A 22,995-nucleotide genomic window follows, 5' to 3' on the forward strand; every position below is an offset into this window, starting at 1 on the left:
GATTAAAAACTTTTTACTTGGATGCTAACCTTAAAAAAAAATCAGACGGTTATACATAATTGTCTGAATTTTCAGCTTCCTTTGAAAGCACAGGCCCTCTGGCCATGCTGGGGTGTTTCTCTCTCCTGCCGAGTGCTGGTCGGTGGGCTAAGTGCCATGGCCCCTTTCTGGCCTCCTCTCTCTTTTACTTGGCCTGCCTTCTCTGGAGTGAGTTGAGTTTGAGACTCCAGCCCAATCTGCCCTCTCTGGATGGTCAGTTAGGTTGTTGCTGATGTCTTTCTGTGATCGCTGCTGTGCTGAGCCAGCTCACAGTGGCCTCCTCCTCATGCACATGGGCTGGCACTGCTCTGGGGTTGGACCTGGGGAGGGAGAATGCTGTTCGGTGTTCAGTGTTCCTTCTCCTGCTCTGGAAAGAAATGCCATTTATTTAATGCATAATATGGTTTGGCTGTGTCCCCACCCAAATCTCATCTTGAACTGTAGCTCTGATAATTCCCACATGTTGTGGGAGGGACCTGGTGGGAGATAATTGAATCGTGGGGAGTGGTTTCCCCCATACTGTTCTCCTTGTAGTGAATAAGTCTCACGGATCTGATGGTTTTATAAGTGGTTTCTCCTTTTGCTTGGCTTTCGTTTTCTCTTGCTTGCCGCCATGTAAGATGTTCCTTTCACCTTCCCCCATGATTATGAGGCCTCCCCAGCCACATGGAATTGTGAGTCCATTAAACCTCTTTTTTTTTTTAATAAAAAAAAATTACCCAGTCTTGAGTATGTCTTTGTCAGCAGCATGAAAACAGACTAATACAATGCATATTTATTGAACACCTACTACGGGCTGGGTGCTGGGGACATAGAGGTGATTGAAATAGACTGGGATCCCACCTGCAAGAGACAAGACCCCTTGCTTCTTTTTACTGGGCGTAAGACAGATAATAAGCAAATCAGTATTGAAAGAGCTTCCCGCTGTGGGCCTGTCCCTACAGCTTCTTTCCCACAGGAACTCCCCACCCTCAATGAGTGACATTCAGAAGTCCCTTGGCCTCATGGGAGGTCATGCTCGGTCAGCCCTGGGTGTGGTGGTGAATCTCTAACCCCTACTCTCTGTGCTCTGTCCCTGCAGGGGACAAGGACCACATGTGCAGTGTCAAAAGTCGCCTGTGGAAGCTGCTGTCCCCAGCCAGGCTGGCCACACGGGCCCACAGGAGCAAATGGCTGGAGAGTTACCTGCTGCACTTGGAGGAGATGGGTGTGTCAGAGGAGATGCAGGCACGGGCCCTGGTGCTGCAGCTGTGGGCCACACAGGTGGGTGTGAGTGTGCAAGTGGGTGTGTGCGGGTGTGCATGTGTGGTTGTGATATGAATGTGTATGTGTGCATGGGGGTGTGCATGTCTGTGCACATATTCAGGTGCACATGACTATACCTGTGTGTGCATGTGTAGGTAGGTGTGCCTTTGTGAGTGTGTGCTGATGTGAGTGTGGGTGTGTGCACACATACCCACTGCCCACCCCCGTTCCCTGACTTCCTTTACTGTCAAACAGCATGATGAACAGAATAATTCACTCAGTATTCTTTTCTTTTTTTTCTTTTGAGACAGAGTCTCGCTTGGTTGTCCAGGTTGGAGTGCAGTGGCTTGATCTCAGCTCACTGCAACCTCCATCTCCCGGGTTCAAGTGATTCTCATGCCTCAGCCTCCCGAGTAGCTGGGACTACAGTTGCCTGCCACCACGCCTGGCTAATTTTTGTATTTCTAGTAGAAATGGGGTTTCACTATGTTGGCCAGGCTAGTCTCAAACTCTTGACCTCAAGTGATCTGCCTGCCTCAGCCTCTGGAAGTGCTGGGATTACAGGTGTGTGCCACCACGCCCAGCCTCTTTTTGTTTTGTTTTGTTTTAATTTGGAAAAATGTTAAATTTATAAAAAGGTTTAATAGTTTAATGAACTCTTATATATGCTTCACCTTGATTCCCCAATTTTAAACATTTTACCACCTTTTCTTTCTCTCTGTCTCTGTCTCTCTTACGCTCTCTTTTCCCCAGTGGGATTATTTTATTGAAATAATTTGTGAATAAGTTGCAGATATCATGGTTTTTTATCCCTAATTGCTTGAGTGTAAGCAAGAACATCCCCTGCATGACCACAGCACAATAACCAATTTCAGGATAATGAGCCCAGATACATGATCATTATCTAATAAACAGTCTGTATTCCAGTTTGGCCAGTTGTCTCAATAATGTCCTTTTTGGTTCATCTTGGTCCAGCATCCAATCCAGAATCACATGTTGCATTTAGTCATTCTGACTCTTCAGTTTTCTTTTTTTTTTTTTTGGAGATGGAGTCTCACTCTGTCGCCAGGCTGGAGTGCAGTGGATCTCATCTCACTGCAACCTCCGCCTCCTGAGTTCACGCGATTCTCCTGCCTCAGCCTCCTGAATAGCTGGGACTACAGGCTCGTGCCACCATGCACCACGTTCAGCTCATTTTTTTGTATTTTTAGTAGAGATGGGGTTTCACCATGTTGGCAGGATGGTCTCGATCTTTTGACCTCGTGATCCACCCGCCTCAGCCTCAGCCTCAGCCTCCCAAAGTGCTGGGATTACAGGTGTGAGCCACTGCACCTGACCCGTTTTCTTTAATCTGTCACATTTTCTGTGCATTTCATTGTTTCTCATGACCTTTACATTTTTTGAAGTGTGCAGACCAGTTATTTTGAAGAATTTTTTAGAAGTTCCATTAAGAAGCTGGGCATGGTAGTGTGCACCTGTAATCCCAGCTACTCGGGAGGGTGAGGCAAGAGGATCGCTTGGACCCAGGAGTTCGAGACGAGCCTGGGCAACATAGTGAGATCCCACCTCTTTAAAAAAAATCCACTGAGTACTTACCATAGACCTCAAAGATTCTGTGTTGTGTTGATTACCATTTGGGGGGTCAGGGGGACAAGGAGCAGAGAGTCCAGGAAACATATACAAGGTGATTTTAGATGATGATATTTAGAGTATGAAACAGGGCTGTGAATAGAGAGACTTTCGGGTCTGCTCTAGCCGGGGTGGTCAGGAAGGCCTCCCTGAGATATTCGAGCTGAGCCCTGGATGATAAGAAAGCTAGATTCAGAGACTTGGAGAAGATGTGGGGATAGAAGCTTCCAATAATGGAAATAGCAAGTGCAAAGGGCCTGGGGTTGGATCATGCAGAGTAGAGTTGGATCACACAGCTGAAGCAGAGTGAGGAAGGGGGCAAGAGACTGAGGGAAGAGGTCACTGAGGGCCTTGTGGGTCCTCATAAGTGAGGACTTGGGATTTTTTTTTTTTTTTTGGGTGAGATGGGGACCTAGGAGAGTTCTGAGCAGAGGAGGGACAGGATCTTGGGGGCAAAAGCAAAAACAAGGCACCAAGGAGGAAACGGTGGTGGCAGGGTCAGGTGGTGGCCATGGAGGTGATAAGGACATGGATGGATTTTGGAAATTTCAGGAAGACAGAGCCAGTGGATTTGGTCATGGACCAGCTATTGGAGTGAGAGAAACAGGGTGGCCTTTGATGCTGCAGGGCTCCAGGCCTGGATCCTGTCCTCTTTCCTGTTCCCCAAGCCCCCCATCTTTCTCTTGGCCCCACTTCAACAGTGACAGTTGTACAGGCTGACATTTCCGGGTAATTCCTCTCCCATCGACTTGCGGCTTATTTTTAGTTTCCTCTCAGAGCCATTAACTGTCCTTGCAGGCAGAGACTGGCAAGGGGTGGGGGCTGGGATTAATTGGCAGTTGTCCCCCACATCAGTGCCTAATAACATATTTATGTGCAGAGATGACTTGGAGCTCCAAAGTGTCCCCAGAACCCTTGTGGAAATGACCTGTGTCAGCAAAACTGGATGCTGGCCGAGGGGCTTGAGTGGCAGAAAGTCCAGGGAACAGCCTTTGGCAGGGCCAGGAGAGCTGGGCAGGAGCTGGGGACAAGAAGTCCTCTGAGGTTGAGTCGTTGACAGCGTCCAGAATTCAAGCAGGTGGGAAAACTTTTCAAGAGCCTTTTGGGGGCAGAGCCAAGAAGGTACTTGGTCTAGAAGTTTCTGGCACAGGCTCTGTGACCTCCCTGCCTGGATTTGAATCCTGACTTTGACACTTCCTGGCAAGTCAGTCACTTAACCTCTGAGCACCTCAGTTGACTCATCTGTAAAATGGAGATGGTAGCACTCGCTTTAAGATGTGGTTATGAAGATGAAAGGAGGCAGGAATACATGTGCAACTTTGTAACTGTGACTTGCGGATAACAAGTGCTCAATAAACATCTTCAGCAAATATTTAGAGTGCCTGCCATGGACCAGGCCCCATTCCAGAAGCTGGGGATAGAGCAGAGAGCAAAACAGACAAAAATCCCTACCTTTAGGGAGCTGGCATTCTGGTGGGAGAAGATAGACAATTAATAAACACATAAGCTGTAATCACAGTGCTTTGGGAGGTTAGACAGGAACATCGTTTGAGGCCCAGAGTTCAAGACTGGTCTGGGTAACATAGCAAGACCCCATCTCTAAAAAAAAAAATCTTATTTTTTTGTAGAAAAGCTGGGCGGGGTGGTGCACAGTTATAGTCCCAGCTACTTGGGAGGTTGAGGCAGGAGCATTGCTTGAACCTAGGAGGTCAAGGCTGAAATGAGCCATGATTGTGCCACTGCACTCCATCGTGGGTGACACAGTAAGATCCTGTCTAAAAAAATAATAAATAAACAAGCAAACAAGTAAGCATCTAAAATGTATTAGAGGCCAGGCACAGTGGCTCACTCCTGTAATCTCAACACTTTGAGAGGCCGAGGCAGGCAGATCACTTGAGATCAGGAGTTTGAGACCAGCCTGGCCAATATGGTGAAACCCTGACTCTCCTAAAAATACAAAAATTAGTCAGGCATGGTGGCACAGGCCCGTAATCCCAGCTACTTGGGAGACTGAGGCATGAGAATCACTTGAACCCAGGAGGTAGAGGTTGCAGTGAGCCGAGATCGCGCCACTGCACTCCAGCCTGGGCGACGAGAGAGACTCCGTCTCCAGAAAAAAAAACTCTGTCTCGAATTTTAAAAAAAAGTTTTAGAGGGAATGTGTTCTATGGAGAAGAGATGCAGCAGGAAGGCAGGCACAGGAAGGCCTAACTGAAAGGTGACATCTGAGCAGAGACTGAAGGAAGTGAGGGGTGAACCATGTAAATATATAGAGTGAAGGCTCCCGGGCAGGGAGCAGCAAGTACAAAGGCCCTGAGGCAGGACTGAGGGTGACATGGTGGGGAGGCAGAGCTGCAGGACCACACAGGTCCCTGTAGGCCATGGGGAGGGCTTTGGCTTTTACTTTGAGTGAGACAGGTGCCTGCTGAGGGCTCTGAGCAGAGGAAAATCCTGGCCTGTCTTAATGCATTAGAGGAATCATTCTGGCTGCAGCGCTGACAAGAGACTGTAGGGGGTGGGGAAGCAGAGGCAGGAAGAGCAGGGGGGAGGCCATTGCAGGATCCAGGCAAGAGAGGGTGCTGCTGGGCCAGGGTCGGGGGTGGTTAGAGTCTGAACATATTCCACAGTAAAGCCAACAGGATCCACTGTTGGATGGGACCTTGGGGGAGGCCATCAAGGATGACTCCAGGTTTGGGCCTGAGTGACAGGAGGGATGGCAGAGCCATGGGCAGATGAGGAAGATGGCGGGAGGAGGAAGTCTCAGGGAGAGGATTGGGGGTTTGGCTTTGGGTATGTTGAATTTGAGATGGAGGTGGGAGAGTGGACACCTGGAGAAGACAGTCTGGAGTTCAAGTTTGAGGTCCAGGCTTGGGAGTTGTCAGCATAGAGGAGTTTAAAGCCTCAGGACTGGAAGAGATACTGCGGGCAAGGATGGGTGAAGAAAGGGGCGTCCCTGGGGCTCTCCAGTGGTGGGAAAGGTAAGGAGGAGGGGCCAGGAAGGTGGGGGGAGAGGCAGTAATGGGAAGCTGGGTCAGATGCTGCGGAGAGGCTGAAAAATGGTAGCTGTGATTGCTGCTGTCAGGTCGGAGATGATGAGTCAGGAATAATAATCACAAAAGATACTGAGCACTTACCCTGGGCCAAGCATCCTCTTGAGCACTTTGCAAACATCATCTTATAGGATCCTCACAACAGCTTCATGAATCCAGAACCCCTGAACCTGGAATCGAGAGTGATGGAAGGGGCAGTGGGAGGCTCGGGCATCCAGGGAGGACCCTGTGGGCCGAGACCTAAGGTCCAGCCAGGGGGAAGAGGAGGCTGTAAGGGAAGGTGGGGTGGGGTGGCGGGGGGCAGATGGAGGAGAGTTTGCAAACACAGGACAGGTTTCCCTCCCAGCTCTGAGCCCACCAATGCTGGCAATGCCAGGACTGAAACCATTGATTGTCATGATGTCCCTCAGCCCCATCCATCACATCTGATCCTTCTCTTCCTTCCTCATATCTGGCTTGGCCTTCACCCCATCACATCCTCAGCAGCCACAGCCACACATCCCTGGAAACTCCTGGGTGGTCCTGAGAGGTAGGGGAGGGGGCCACGGGAGCTGCTGGGCCTGCAGATAGCTCCGCTGAGATAGTGATCATCGAGAAGAATCCTTGAAGCATTTGACAACGGGGTGAAAAGCAAAACCACAGTATTGAGAGTCAGACAGACTTGGGTGGAGTATCAGCTCTGCCACTAAACTAGTTGTGTGACCTCAAACAAGTCACTTTTCTGGGCTTCAGTTTCACCATCTGTAAAGAAGGTTGGGTTTGTTTTTGTTTTTGTTTGTCTTCAGTAGTTTTATCTTGAAATAATTTTAGATTATAAAAGAGTTGCAAAGATAGTACAGGGAGTTCCCAAATACCCTTCACCCACCTTTCCCTAATGTTACATAACTACAATACATTCATCAAGTGCTAAGAAATTAGCACTGGGACATTGCTCGTAACTAAAGTCCATACTTCATTCACGTTGCCCCAGTTTTTCTACTAATATCCTTTTTCTCTTCCAGGAGCCAATCCACAATCCCACATTGCACGTAGGGCTTTTGTTTGTTTGTTTTAAATAGACTCTATTTTTAAAGCAGGTTTAGGTTCACAGCAAAATTGAAGGAAAGGTGCAGGGACCCCCCTTAGCCGCCTTCTCCCAGTGTCTCGCCTCTCCATCACCAGTGTCCCTCAGCAGAGTGGCACATTTGTTACAATTTATGACCTACACTAACACATCATTATCACACTTGGGGTATTCTTTTATTCCGTTGGAATCTTTTAAATCACAAAAATTAAAAGAATAAAAGAGTGACTCCCATCCCTCAGGTCTCCCTTCTGCCGAGCTGCATCCTCAGAGGGTCTCCTGGGGGGTGGCTACAATGGCCTCCAGCAGCTCCATGCAATTTAGCAATCCCATGGAGGAGGGTTCCCTTCCCTTAAATTCTAGCACAGCTCCCAAGCCTGATACTCACTGGCCCAGCCCATGTCACATGCCCCCCTCTGCGTGGATCACTCATGGACCTCTGCCTGGGTCCCATGCCCACACTTGAAGTCTGGAAGGATGAGTCAGTCCTGGATGACCTACACAGACTTAGATTTAAGAGGAGGTGGTTTTACGAAGGAAAGTGGCGTGCTGTTACCCACAGACAAGGAAGTGGATGCAGGCAGGCACGGGCAGTGGGAGTCCCCCACTCCCACTGATGGGCCATGTGGTCAGGAGGCGACAAGAAGGAGCATGTGAATCGCCAAAGGTGTGGTCTGGCCCGCAGTCAGTGCCCCCCAGAGGTCTGCCGCCGCCATTTCACAGGAAAGCTAGAACAGGGGGTGGCACTGCTGGGTCATGGCCTTTGGCTGCAGTAGGGGGGAATGAGGACAAATGAGAAGTGTCTTCCTGAGTAAACGGAGGCAAGTCTCCATGGGTGAAAGCTCAAATTCCAGGGTGGCAAATTCAGGATCTCTTATGGTTGCGTGCACACAAACACACACACACACACACACACACACACACACACACACACACACTCACATCTGTGCAGTTGGGTAGAAGGCAGTCTTGGTCACCTCCCTAACTTGCCACAGCTTTTTCCTGCAAGCAGAGATAGCCAAGGGCCCATGTGTTCCACTCCTGCTTGGTAATTAATGAGCGGTGGCCCCCATCTGACCATCTGGGCCAGATAAAATGGCCTTGGCGCTGAGCTAAGCCAGTGCTGAATTATTTATCACCCACATTTGCCTGGCTATTTAAGTGATGGACAGCAAGTGACCTCGCTGTGTCAGCTGGACCTGAGGTGCTGGCAGAACTCTCAGAAAGGGCCTGAGGCCCCCACTGACTTGTTCTCAAATCCAGGGGAGGGGCCAGTTGGGGAGGGGTAACCACTTCTGAGCACCTACTCTGGGCACAACACGTGTGGGATTGCTTGCATTCAGCCTCACTGGACCCTTGCGACCACCCAGGAGGTGGCAATGTTACCCCCAGTGTTGAGACCCAAAAGGGGACATGACTTGTCCACAGTCACAGAAAGTGGGGAGCTGGGATTTGAACCCACCTCTGCCTGGTCTCAGTCCAGGGATCTTCCAGTCCACCTCCCAGGCTGTCTTGGAGCTCCACCTCTGATCCAAAGGTACACAGATGTTTATTTGACAAATATCAGTGAGCCTCCACTATATGCTGGGCAGTGGGTAGCAACCAGGGAGTACTTCGTTTTCCTTTTCAGTAAAAGGCCTAATAATGGCACCTGCATGATGTAAGTATTGAGCAGAGGAGTGTGGTGCCTCCTGGCCTCATGGCCTCATGGGCACTAAAGAGGAAGGCACAATTCATCTCACCATCATTGATGCTATGGTGCATTTCTTTCCAGCTTTCCCCCGTACATTTTTCTTCTGTGGTTAAGATCATGCAGCTGTTTTAATCTAACCTTCTATTTGGTTTAATACTGTAACATGAGCATTTCTCATGACATTGTACATCACTATAGAAATCATTTGAATACAGCCTGAGAAACATAGTGAGACCTCATCTTTACAAAAAATAGAAAGATTAGCCGGGCATGGTGGTGCATGCTTGTATCAGCTACTTGGGAGACTGAGGTAGGAGGATCACTTGAGCCCAGGAGGTGGAGGTTGCGGTGAGCCACGATCACGCCACTGCACTCCAGCCTGGGTGCCTTCTGTTTCACTTAAAATTAGTGTGTCCATTAAAAAATTTTGAACAGTTTAAAAGGGTATTTGCAAGGAAAGTCAGCCTCCTTCCTCCCTATCCTCTTGTCTTCCCAGCTTCTGTCCCAAGGTAACCTCAGTTACCAGTTTCTGGTGTCTCTTAGCAATGGTCTATGCTTCTTTGGGAGGCTGTGGCAGGAGGACTGCTCGAGGTCAGGAGTTTGAGATCAGCCTGGGAAACACAGGGAGACCTCCATCTCTACCAAAACAACAACAACAACAACAAAACCTAGCTGGGTAGCATGTGCCTGTGGCCCCAGCTCCTTGGGAGGCTAAGGCAGGAGGATCACTTGAGCCAAGAGGTCAAGGCTGCAGTGAGCTATGATTGTGCCACTGCATTCCAGCCTGGGTGACAGAGCAAGACCCTGTCTCAAAAAAAGGGATGGTCTGTGCTTCTTCATGTATATTTCTCTTTAAACAAACACACAAATGGCAGCATGCTGAGCCACCACCCTGCACCTTGCTGTTTGCATGCTTCTGTGTGTCTTGGCTACAGTCCCACATCAGTACACACAGAGCTGGCTTCTTTTTAATGACTTCCTGCATCATCATCCAATGGATGGATCTTCATTTATCTCATTGATCTCCTATTGATAGACATGGAGGTTGTTTCCAGCTTTTTTCTATTACATTAGCACTGCAATAATTATCTTTGTGCATATGTTCTTTTGCCCATGTGTAATTATGTCTGTAATGAAATTACTGGGTAAACATGATATGTAATGATGATTTAATATTCCATTATTATGATTGAATAGGATAGTCATGGCAGACAAAAACCTTCCCCCAAATTGAGATTAGTTGGTATTCTACCCATGTCTGGATCACTAAAGGGTGCCATATACACATTTTAGCCACATACCAAAGAGCTGAAGCTAAAATGTGTATGAAAATATTCAGCTAAGACTGAAGCCTTGAAGCAAGAAATTCCACTCATTTTCCTAAATGTTTATCTATTGGAAAGTTTAAATAATTTTTATTCATAGCTTTCAGTCATCAATGATGATTGTGACTTTGTTTTATATGTATACAACACACACACATTTATTCTTCAAGTGACTGAAAGAATTTTAAGATACAAAGCATACAGAGAACTTTTTGCATCCCAGACCACGTTGAGAATGATTATATTTGGAAGCAAATCTTTAGATATCGCACCAGTTAGCTATTGTTGCCTAACAAACATCCACAGCAACTCGGTGGCAGACACCCATCAGCATTTATTTAACTCACGGGACTGTGGGTCTGGCTCAGTGGGGCAGCTCAGCTCTGTCCATGAGTCTCTCATCCTTCTCTTGGGATCAGTGGGCTTGTCAGGCAAGTGGAAACACAAAGTTTCTCGCGGCTTAGGCGTAGAGTGGCTGTTCCTTCAATTGCACCTCATTCTATTGGCCAAAGCAAGTCCACGGCTGAGCATAAATTCAAAGGACAGGGAAATACACTGTGGCCCTTGAATGGAGGAACGGCAAAGTCACATGGTAAGGAGCGGGGATTCTGGGATTGGTGAAGAACTGGGGCCAACAATGTGATCATTCTCAGATGTGAACAGTCTTAACTGATACACGCTGTTCCTATTACTGACACTGTTTTGCTGATTAGCTATGAAGATTACCTGTGTGACCTAGAATTAGTGACTTTGCACACAGTCAGGGATGCCATGAGTGGTCCTGAAGTAGGTATTTTGGGCCACAGAGTAGTTTTGGCCATGTCCTGAGGCTGGAGATAGACACTGCCATTCCCGGGCATTTGGCAGCAGTGGGAGCCCGGGCCTACTGGCCCCTCTGTCTTGGCCCCGGGCCGTGTCCCTGGCAGAGACGAGTCAGCTCTGCCCTCATAATGACATAACAGGGGCCCTTCTCCTTGCAGGGGAATATGGGTCCCGCTGCTTTCTGGCTCCTGCTCTTCCTTCTCAAGAATCCTGAAGCCCTGGCTGCTGTCCGCGGAGAGCTCGAGAGTATCCTTTGGGAAGCAGAGCAGCCTGTCTCGCAGATGACCACCCTCCCACAGAAGGTTCTAGACGGCACGCCTGTGCTTGGTGAGATGGTCACACCCTCCAAGATAGCCCCTAAGACTGCGTCATCGTGGACCCCCAAAGTCCTCCCCAACATGGGCTTCTGTCTTCCAGAGTCCATCAGTGTCCTCCAACCTAGGGTCTCCCTGAGCCTCCTATCTTCACACACCTGGCATCTCCATACTCCAGTCTCAACTAGGGGTCAAGTGACAGAAAACCTAACTTCAATTGACTGAGGTGAAAAGGTACTTTGAGACATGTCACTAAAAAGTCCAAAGGACTGGCTTCAGGCACAGGTGGATCCAGGCACTTTAACAATATTGTCAGGACTACTCAGTTCCTCTCCACCTGTCATCCCACTGGGTTGACCCCAGTCTCAGGCTGGCAGTAGCTGTTGGCAGCTCAAGGCTGACTTCCTCCTGGCTTTGTGAGACTCTGCATCTCTTACAATGTTCCCACCAAGAGTCCCAAGACTGTGTCTCATTGGCTTTCTTTGGGTCATGTGTCCATCCTGAACCAATCACAGGGCTCAGAGGGATGCTGTGATTGGCCAGTCACAGCCTCATCCCAGGAGTTGAGCATAGAATCAGCAGTCTAACCCCTGAGAGTGAGAGAGGGGTGGACCCTAGAGGAAAACCAGGGGCCCGTTTCCAGAAGAGAAATATATGCCGGGAAGGCAGGAACAGAGATTGATGGCCCTACTCTCTCCCCAGCCTTCTGGTATCTCCCTAGCTCCCACCTTCCCTCACAACTTACCTTGGGATCAGACCTGGATACCTTCATGTTCAAGGGTCTCTGAGGGACCACAGAGACCACATGTCATCATGTGTCCTTTTTCACCTTGCTGTGTGACTGTGTGGATGAGGCAGGCACCCTCTCTGAGCCTCTTCATCTTCCTCTGTAAAATAAGAGTTGGGGGTGGCATATGAGCAGGTGAAGGGATAGCCTGCTGACCCTTCCTTGCACCTGCCCCATGCAGACAGCGTGCTGAGTGAGAGCCTCAGGCTTACAGCTGCCCCCTTCATCACCCGCGAGGTTGTGGTGGACCTGGCCATGCCCATGGCAGATGGGCGAGAATTCAACCTGCGACGTGGTGACCGCCTTCTCCTCTTCCCCTTCCTGAGCCCCCAGAGAGACCCAGAAATCTACACAGACCCAGAGGTAAATGGCAGGGGCGTCTGGTCATATGGGGTCTGTGGGAGGAAAATCAGTGACTTTGGGATGAGCCAGATCTGAGTGGCAGCCTGGCTCTGCTCTTTGTTTGCTATGTGACATGGCCTAGATTGCTTCACCTCTGTGTTTGCTTCCTCGCCTATGAAATGGACCTCGTCATAGTACCTGCCTCATAAGATTGATAGGAAGGTTAAATGAGATCATGCAGAAGCAGATACTGATGGCCCCACTCTCTCCCCAGCCTTCTGATATCTCTCTGGCTCCTACCTTTTTTCACAGCTTCTCTTGGAGGCAGACCCAGATCCCCTCATGTTCAAGGGTCTCTGAGGAACCCTAGGACATGAGGGGATGTTCATTCACACTGAGTGCTTTGTGATAGCTGAGCCATTTTCCTTATTTCAGAATGTTATAGTGTCAGTTTCTCAACACTTTTCCCTCTCCCCAGACTTTGAGAAGAAGTAAACTTTCATGATTGCTAACAGATTGGGTGCTTACTGTGTGTCAGACCCTAAACTACATGCTCACCCATCCATCCATTCATTCATCTATCTACCCATCTACTCATGCATCTGTCTATCCATTTATTCATCCATCCAGCCACACATTCACCTATCTACCTATCCATTCATCTATCCATCCACCCATCCATTCATCCATCCACCCACCCAATTTACCCTTTCATTCACCCATCTACCCATTCATTTATCCATCCAGCCACCCATCCACTCATCTATCCATCCAGCCACCCATCTACCCATGCATCCATCTATCCATTCATCCATCCACAAACTCACCCATCCATCCATTAATCTATCTGTCCATCCATCCATCCATCCATCCATCCATCCATCCACACACTCGCCCATCTACCCATCCATCCATCCATCCATCCATCCATCCATCCATCCATCCACACACTCGTCCATCTACCTATCCATTAATCCATCCACCCATCCACCCACCAAGCTACTCTTTCATCCACCTGCCTACCCATGAATCCATCCATCTATCCACCCATCTATCCATCCGTCCATTCATCCATCTACTCATTCATCCATTCATCCGCCCACCCATTCATCCATTTATCCACCCATCCATTCGTCCATCCACCCACTCACTCATATGTCCGTCCACCCATTCTTCTACTTATCCACCCATCCACCCATCTACTCATCCATCCATCCATTTGTCCATTCATCCATGTATTCATCCATCCACCCATCCACCCATCAATCTACCCATTCATTCACCTGTCTACCCATCCGTCCATCCACCCCATCTACCCATCCATCCATCCATCCCTCCATTCATTCATCTTCCCATCCACGTTTCCATCTCTTAATCTATCCACTGGTTCATTCACCTATCCTTCCACCCATCTTTCAGTCAGCAGCTACTGCATGCCAAGCTCTGTGCTCAGGTACAACCTTGCCTTACCACTGTGTAGTGTAACCAAAGGAAATTGGGATTTTCTTTTAAAAATATTTTAATTTACTTTATTTTACATTACAAAAGTAATATATATCATAGAGTATAAAGAAATACAGAGAAATATATTCTTTAATGTAAAAAATATATATTTCCCTTCTTCTCCAGTTCTACAGAGTTCTCTAACCACGGTTTGGAGTGTGCCTTGTGAATTGTTTTCATGGCTTTACAGGCATACACACAACACATTCACACACCATGAAAAGATTGGTGTGTGTATAGGATCATACAATATATACTATTCTGAAACTTGCTTTTTTCACTCAACAACCAATTGTAGAAATTCTTTCCATGTCAGTACACACAAACCTTTTGCCATAATTTTTTAACCAATCCCCTATCAATTGACCTGTATATGGTTTCCAGTTTTTCCCTCCTATAAACATGACTGTCAGGAACATCCTCATACATTTTTCTTGGTCTGGGCTTGTTCTGGGAATGGGGTCAGAAGAGGACCTTCTTCCTGTTTCAGGTATTTAAATACAACCGATTCCTGAACCCTGACGGATCAGAGAAGAAAGACTTTTACAAGGATGGGAAACGGCTGAAGAATTACAACATGCCCTGGGGAGCGGGGCACAATCACTGCCTGGGGAAGAGTTACGCAGTCAACAGCATCAAACAGTGAGTGGGGCCCGGGCGGGTCCAGGGTGGCTCCTGATCCCCTGGTTGATACAGGCCCTTCTCTCCTGGGACTGAAGGCTCAGCCAGGAGAATGGTTTGGCAGAGGCTCCACACGGACAGCCCGTGAGCCATCTCTTATTTGTGGTTTCACAACTGTGTGCTTTTAAAAATCAGAAGAGCTCATGTAAAAAAGCCAGATTTCGGATTTCTTTTGGAAATAATCAGATCTGGCAGCAGGTTCTTCCCTCTAAGACTGGTGTCCGGATTCCAAATACTGGACATTCCTTTCAGCTGACCTTAGCTGTCCGTCTGCAGCTGCTGCTGCGTGTTCAGAACTTCGTGTTAGGAACTGGCCGAACTTCACTGTTCCCAGTTGGTTATTTTAATGCCTGTGGGGCCGAAAGTCTCATAAATTATCTCCTTTGAACCCCAGGAGCTTTGGCCACCAAGATCACAAACAGATTGGACCGAGGTTATGACATTTGCCCTGTCCTCCGTCCAGCCCCTGTGCAATCATAAGCTGGGTTACCTTCTGCGCCTCTGTTTCCTCAACTGTAAAATGAGGGTTCTGATTATAACTACACCCCAGGAGTGTCAGGATAAATGAGCTGGATCTTTCTAAGTTCTTAACCCACTGCCTGGTTCATTGCAGGCATTTGAAAAATGTTAATTATTATCATAATTATTAATATTATTATTAATATGCATGCATTATGCTAAATGAATGGGCATGTTACATTGACCTTTGGCCTCAGTTTCCTCAAGAAAATGGAGTTGATTATGAGCATAATACAGCTCATATGCATTCCTAAAAATCACCTTGCTGTATGAAATCATGCAACAAAAACTGCAGGAATTCATGCCTGTAATCCCAGCACTTTGGGAGGCCGAGGTGGGTGGATCATTTGAAGCCAGGAGTTTGAGACCAGCCTGGCCAACATGGTGAAACCCTGTCTCTACTAAAAAGACAAAAATCGGCTGGGCGTGGTGGAGCATGCCTGTAATCTCAGCTACTCAGGAGGCTGAGGCAGGAAAATCTCTTGAACCTGGGAGGCAGAGGTTGCAGTGAGCCAAGATCGCACCATTGCACTCCGGCCTGGGCGACAGAGTGAGATTCTGTCTCAAAAAAAAAAAAAAAAAGAAGAAGAAGAAGAAAAGAAAAACCTGCAGGGATTAGGGGAAAAGGGGGACTGGGGCCCAACACTCAAAAACCTCATCAGTGACACATTAAAAATAAAAAAAGAAGAACCCAGTAAAAAATGGTAGTAAAGTTTTACACATGTTCATGGCTAAGAACTATGTAAGTGCTGTAATGACCGTGGCTGTAGATCGATGCTTTTGTGTGCACGTGTATATGTTTTATGGATTTCTGCACAGCCAGGTTCAGCTGGGTGCAGTTTTTTGTATTTACTTCATGCTTCTCACAAGTGAAATTGCACGTGAGCAAATGTGAAACTTGCATTATATTCAAATGGTGCCCTAATATATCAATCCTATTGGAACAAATTCACCTGTTCAAAACAAGTGTTAGAGCAGAACCGATTGGCGTTCCTACCTCATCAACTTTTTGGACAGATATGAAGAGATAGCGGGTACTAAATGCTTAGCTGGTGCCTAGCGCACAGTGTTCCAATAAATTAGCTAATTTGTTGTTATTTTTATCTCACTGAATTGTCATGACAACCCTGGTGGTCCATCTAAAACTGAGTCTAGACAGGTCAGATCATTTGCCGTGTTCCCAGGAAGTGGAGGTGCCAGGGTTCAAATCCAGGGGTGGGCACAAAACTGCCATCCCATAGAAACTCACCCTCTAGTATCCTACAGCCTCAGAGCTGGAAGAGTCTCAACTTGCCTTCCCCCTCTTTGACCAGATGGGAGAACCGAGACCCAGAGTGAGAAAGAACTTGGCGAGGGCCACATTCCTATAAGCAGCCCAGCCCAGATCTTCTGTCCAGAGTGTTAACCCCCCTCTCTCCTCATCTGCCCTCTTCTTCACTCCTTCAGTGAGACAGAAGAATCCCCGCCATGTGCTCAGTCCTGCATCGGGCACCTGGTTTGGGGTAGGGAATAGTGGTGGGAAAAGAGTTATGAGATATTCTCCTGACCCTTACGAACATGGGCATTGTAAGATGAGGCAGGGAGGCAGCAACCGTTGACATCCGTAGGGCTGGCTCCATGTTTATGGGGGCACTGATTACATCATAGGCATGGCAGCTTCGAATGTTTAGTACGACAGTTTTCTCAGAAGATGGCGGTAGAGAGCACTTGTTCTTGCAAAGTTGGTCTATTTAGGACAATTTTCTCGGAGATGGCAGCAAAATGTCTTGAGAGAGCGATGCCTGTTTCTAATCTCACAGAGACATCTAAGGGTTAGCAGCAGCCCTGGCCAAGATAGACAGCGAGGGTTCCAGGAGTTTGGAGAAAGGCGGGGAAGGGCGTGGACTGGAGGATCCAGAGGAGTTGCTGTATTTAATCAGCATAGGCTCAGCTCTGCACCTGCCAAGTCTCAGTGGCTTTTACCAACAGAGGTGCAGTTCTGCTCACGCGGTATCAGCTGTGGGTTTGGGGGAGTTCCCCACTCTGTGCAGAGACTCGGGCCAGGCTCTTTCCCTCTTTCAGCTCTGCTACCTCGACGTGAAGCCTGCATGGCTGCCAGGCAGGAGGGACAGCTGGAGAGCCACACGCTGGCTCGTGAATGCTTTGACACAGGAGTGGCACAGGCCACTTCTGTACACAGCCCATTCACCAGAACTCATCCGTGGGTCTGCCTGACCTTACAGGGGCCTGGCAAATGTGGTGAGCAGCAAATGCATTTGTTCAACTTCCTCACGCCTCTCTTCTTCTCCTTTTCCCAAAGTTGGTGTCAGACGTAGGAGGCAGCCATGCCTCCCCTGCCTTATTGCCAATAACCCCCTGCTCTACTCCTCTCCTTCACACCTTCCATGCCATTTCTCTGCAGATTTGTGTTCCTCGTGCTGGTGCACTTGGACCTGGAGCTGATCAACGCAGATGTGGAGATCCCTGAGTTTGACCTCAGCAGGTATGGCTTCGGTCTGATGCAGCCAGAACATGATGTGCCCATCCGCTACCGCATCCGCCCGTGACAGGGAGCAGATGGATCCACGTGCTCGCCTCTGCTCAGCCTGCCCCAGCCTCCCAGCTTTCTGTGTGCACAGTTGGCTTGGGTGCAGGTGCTAGCATTACCACTTCCCTGCTTTTCTCCCAGAAGACTGGGTCCAGAGGTGGGAAAAGTTAAGAGAGGGTGAACGAAGGAAAGACATTGAAAGCTCTATGGATTATCTGCTGCAAAGTTTTCTTTCCAAAATCAGGCTTTGTCTGCTCCCAACTCACCTCGTTCCTCTCACCTCGTGATATTCACAAAGGCTATTCAGACAAGGCAGGACTAGGAATCCTCACTGCTTTGTCCCCAACTCCTGGAGGGGTCACCTTCCCAGTTCTTATCAGCTAGCATGGCCCAGGCCTTATCCAGTCAAAGCAGATGCTGGCCACAGAAAGGCCATTCGGGACCAGCAGTCTGTCCATTGATGTCATTCAGCAGTCAGTCCCCCAATCATCCTTAAACCAGCTAAAGCCAAAGGAATCCCTTAGAAGATCTGCTTCCCTGGGCGCCCCATTTGCCGGATTGCCCCACTGCTCACACTACCTGAGAAAATGCAGGAGAGCTTCCCCCAAGGCTGATGCATTCCCGGCACAGAACAGGGACACCCTCCAAACCCTGGGCTCTGAGGAGTGGAGTTCTCTGTTCTAGAGTGACAGGCACCAGATGGGATGGGCTTTCTCAGTGTCAGTACTCAGGTAGGGAGCTAAGGAAGACACAGCCCAGACAAGATGGCTGGAAGGAGCCAGCCAGGACTCCTTAGACACGTCAAGCTAAAAAAGAAGGTGCCGATTTCATGCATTCTAGTGCAGAAGCCCCAATTGTGGTCACGATCCAGTCTGCAGACATGTTTTATTTGGACTGCACTTAAAGAAAATACCTTAGTTGTTATCATCTTTGGGAGAGTTCATTCAAAACGTCCGGCTTCTCTTGAAAACTTGGTTTATCTGACCACACTGGGCTCACATTCCCAAGGGTAACTCTTGGCCAGACCTGAATGGCAGCTGCCTCCCTTACGTGGGACACGTGCTCTCAGCTTCACCAGGGTTCTGACCGGGTCTGCTTCTGCGTTCACAGCGCCTCCTGGCACTGAAGGCATCTGAGTGTGAGACCCTGTTCTAACTCTTAGAAGTGACATTGTAAGAGGTGGTGGGGACCAGCTAATTGGTCCAACCCAGCCTGAGTGCACCACCCTTTGAACAAATGTATCAGTGATGAAAATTTGCCTTTGCCCCAGCTTTAGAACAAAAAGCCTAGACCAGGCATGGTGGCTCATGCCTATAATCCCAGCACTTTGGGAGGCCGAGGTGGGCGGATCACTTGAGGTTGGGAGTTCAAGACCAGCCTGGCCAACACGGTGAAACCCCGTCTCTACTAAACATACAGAAATTAGCCGGGTGTGGTGGTAGGCGCCTGTAATCCCAGCTACTCAGGAGGCTGACGCACCAGAATTGCTTGAACCCAGGAGGTGGAGGTTGCAGTGAGATGAGACTGCACCACGACACTCCAGCCTGGGCAACTGAGCAAGACTCTGTCTCAGTAAATAAATAAATAAATTAATTAATTAAAATAAAAAACAGCTTAAAGAGAAAAATGGCCTGCAAACATTTTTTATGATCCTAGTTTTATTAATATAAGGTCCTGTCTGTTGAGGCCCTTTAAATGCCTGCGATAGGCCCCATAGACAGTATTTCTACTCCTCACAGCATCTCTGTGAAGAGAAGGAGGGTTGTGCCCGCTTCATAGATGAGAAAACCGAGAGGTGAGGTGACTTGCCTGGGGCCACATAGTTCATAAGCTGTAGAACTCAGCAGGCAGATTCACTGTCCCAGGAGCAAATGCTGGGTGGGCAACTCCTGTTCCTTGGGCTCAAGGGGGCTGGTGATGGTGCAATTCTTTCTGGCTTCAGAGAGCTGGCAGAGCCAGAGGCACCTAAACATGGGCACATATCGTAAGACACATAATGAGCTTTAGCTGGAGGGAGAGAAAAGAACCCTAGACCTCTGAATGTCCCAGAGGCTTGTCTCTTCTCAGAGGAGCACTGGGGTTTGGGGGCTTCCCTGGGCCTCAACCTCCAGGCACCCCCAGGATTCCCAGAGAGACACTATGATTGGCAGGAGGCGGGATATCCCCAGGGAAACCCATCTTCACGCCTGGGTGACCCCCACTGCCGCCTCCTTCTTAACTCTGCGGGAAATCAGAGCTGGCAGCCTCCAGTGGGAGGACAGAGCCGGTTTCCCTGGCAACCCTCAGTTACCTCATCATGGCTGGGAAGGGAAGGAAGCAAGCTGGCAGAAATAGCTATGGAAGGTCTTGCGCAGGCTGCAACTCTGGTGTGCTGGGGGAAAACCCTTATGACTCCCCCCTTCCAAATCAGGCTGGGTTGTCACTGAGACTAGATTCTCACCTGCCTTCAAAGAAGGGCCAATCCCCTTTAAAGGTCACACCTCCTTGGAGCCACAGTCATTAGTGAATTACACTCAAGGAAAAGACGTGCTCCCACCAGGCAGCTCCAGCTGTTACCTGAGATACTGAAGTGCAGCTCAGGAGACGATGATTTAAACCTACCCTTGTTTTAATCATTCTTTTTCTTTTTTTTTTTCTAAAAAAAATAGAAGCTATAAAGAAAAGAGGGAGAGATGAGTGGGTTAGCTACCTGCTACATGGTAGTTAGGAAGGTACCTGGATGCCATTGCATTTCTTCATCCCTTGCTTAAGAATCAAAATTGCTGGACATACGTTAGGAATTCTTTCTTTCTTTCTTTCTTTCTTTCTTTCTTTCTTTCTTTCTTTCTTTCTTTCTTTCTTTCTTTCTTTCTTTTTTAAGCTCAGTGGCAAGAATGAAATACTCTTTTTTTTTTTTTTTTGAGACAGAGTCTCGCTCTGCCGCCCAGGCTGGAGTGCAGTGGAGTGATCTCGGCTCACTGCAAGCCCCGCCTCCCGGGTTCGTGCCATTCTTCTGCCTCAGACTCCCAAGTAGCTGGGACTACAGGTGCCCGCCACCATGCCTGGCTAATTTTTGTATTTTTAGTAGAGATGGGGTTTCACCGTATTAGCCAGGATGGTCTCGATCTCCTGACCTTGTAATCCGCCCCCCCTGGGTCTCCCAAAGTGCTGGGATTACAGGCGTGAGCCACCGCGCCCGGCCAAGAATAAAATACTCTTAAGCCGACCTAATGAAGTGTTTCCTTACCACTGTGATTATTATTACTATTATTTGCTATATTTTAATATTGTTGTTTACTGAATATTCTCCTTTAAACAGACTCGCTTTTTAAACTTCGTTTTTAAAAGGAACTTTTTTTTCCCCAATTGCTGCCAATAGTGGATAACATGTATCACTCGCTGCCAAAAATATAAAGTGACCATAAAAAAGAAAAATAAATTTGCTGGGGAGGGGTGCTTCATGCTGGTGTGGCCAAGGCTGACAGCTATCTCTTCTCTGTTACAAAACGAGATAAGCAAGTGTTAGCATTGCCTTAAGGTCACACTGGCATCTCCCTGAACTTCTCCAGGGACAGAAGGAGGAGTAAGTTGCTCATCACATGGGCCACTAGGGCCATCTCCTCCCACCAGTGGCCCCCACTCACAGGCAGCTGGCAATGTCCTACCTGCCTGTTTCCCAGATGGAGAAACAGGCTCTGAGAGTTCACAGGTCTTGCCCAAAGTCATTGATTTTGATGATTAAAAAGAATAAACACAGTGTTTCCTGAGTAGCAGTGATTGTTATGCCTTGCTATTTTAATAAAGATTCTATTTTCGTATAACATTGTCAAGTGGAAACATGCTGAAATCTATTAAACCATCCTTGTTTGTGGAACTGCCTCTGAGTGTGATTCTGATGGAGGGCATTGGCTGTGCCTGGAATGGTGAGGTCAGCTCCTGGGACAGGAGAGCACAGAGCATCTACTCTGTCCCTTGCTCTGGGCCCAGGCCTCTCACAGATAGAATTGAGTCACACCTTTACCCACCCTCCAAAGCATAGATGAGTATCCCCGTTTTTATAGAGGAAAAGACTGAAGGTCAGAGAGGTGATGTGGTTTGCCCAAGAACACGTGGATAAGAAGTAGCAGACCTGGGATTCAAATGCAGGCCCCTCTGTTGCCTGAGACAGTGTTCAGGATCTTTCTTTCAGTGATCCTCCTCCTGGAAGCAGAGGGATTGGGTACCCATTAGAGCAGGGGTCCACAACCCCTGGGCCACGGATCAGTGCAGGTCCTTGGCCTGTTAGGAATTGGGGTCCACAACAGGAGGTGAATGGCGAGCAAGTGAGCAAAGCTTCATGTATATTTACAGCCGCTCCCCATCGCTCACACTACTGCCTGAGCTCCACCTCCTGTCAGATCAGTGGCGCCATTCGATTCTCATAGGAGGGCGAACCCTACCGTGAACTGCACAGGCGAGGAATCTAGGTTGCACCCTCCTTATGAGAATCCAATGCCTGATCATCTATCACTGTCTCCCATCACCCCCAGATGGGACCATCTAGTCGCAGGAAAAAAAGCGCAGGCTCCCACTGATTCCACATTATGGTGAGTTGTATAATTAGCTCACTATTTCAAACAATGTAATAATAATATAAATAAAGTGCACAATAAACGTAATGCACTTGAACCATCCTGAAACCATACTCCCACCCCCACCCCTGGGTCCGTGGAAAAATTGTCTTCTATGAAATCAGTACCCGGTGCCAAAAAGGTTGGGGACCGCTGCATTAGAGGCCTTTGGGGCAGACCCTGGTAACAAGCAGACAACACAAAAGCTCTCTTTAAAATTCACTGGATGTTCTCCATCCTTCCCCAGAATGCATGCATTCATTTTAATATAAAAAGAAGGGGTGACATGGATTAAATAAGCCTTGGGATAAATAAAAAGGGAAATTTGTTTTTTTCTCTCAAATCTTTGTATAGAAATAATATCCCAGGGCAGATGTGCCTCATGTCAGTTTCCTCATCTGTGAGGAGGTCATGGAGGCGCATCAGGTGGGATGGGATTTGGCAGTGAGTGACAGACTTCTCAAAGTAACATAGCAACATGTTATACATTAACATGCTTTCATTCAAGACCGCAGGCTTTTTTTTTTTTTGAGATGGAGTCTTGCTCTGTCTCCCAGGCTGGAGTGCAGTGGTGTGATCGCAGCTCACTGCAACCTCTGCCTCCCAGGTTCAAGCGATTCTGCTACCTCAGCCTCCTGAGTAGCTGGGATTATGGGCATGTGCCATCACACCCAGCTAATTTTTGTATTTTTAGTAGACACGGGGTTTCACCATGTTGGCCAGGTTGGTCTCAAATTCCTGACCTCAGGTGATCTGCCCACCTCAGCCTCCCAAAGTGCTGGGATTACAGGCATGAGCCACCATGCCCAGCTACATTTTTTTTTTTTTCTCTCAAGCAGACACAGGAGGCTAGAGGTGGTGTGGCAT

The 22,995-nt window shown here is 48.3% G+C and overlaps 1 protein-coding gene across 2 annotated transcripts in view; it reads left to right on the forward strand.

The window, feature by feature from the left end:
* Nucleotides 1-21,392, forward strand: part of PTGIS (prostaglandin I2 synthase) — a 67,574-nt gene extending 46,182 nt beyond the window's left edge. For both annotated transcript variants that reach the window (XM_011722895.2, XM_011722894.3), the window contains exons 6-10: nt 1,121-1,302; nt 11,025-11,193; nt 12,149-12,330; nt 14,303-14,454; nt 17,414-21,392. In XM_011722895.2, coding sequence (XP_011721197.2) covers nt 1,121-1,302; nt 11,025-11,193; nt 12,149-12,330; nt 14,303-14,454; nt 17,414-17,558 — 830 coding nt within the window. In that variant the 3' untranslated portion in view covers nt 17,559-21,392. The remainder of the gene's footprint in view (nt 1-1,120; nt 1,303-11,024; nt 11,194-12,148; nt 12,331-14,302; nt 14,455-17,413) is intronic.
* Nucleotides 21,393-22,995: the final 1,603 nt, after the last annotated feature.

Source organism: Macaca nemestrina, chromosome 15 (genome assembly GCF_043159975.1).
Source record: "Macaca nemestrina isolate mMacNem1 chromosome 15, mMacNem.hap1, whole genome shotgun sequence".
NCBI lineage: Eukaryota > Metazoa > Chordata > Mammalia > Primates > Cercopithecidae > Macaca > Macaca nemestrina.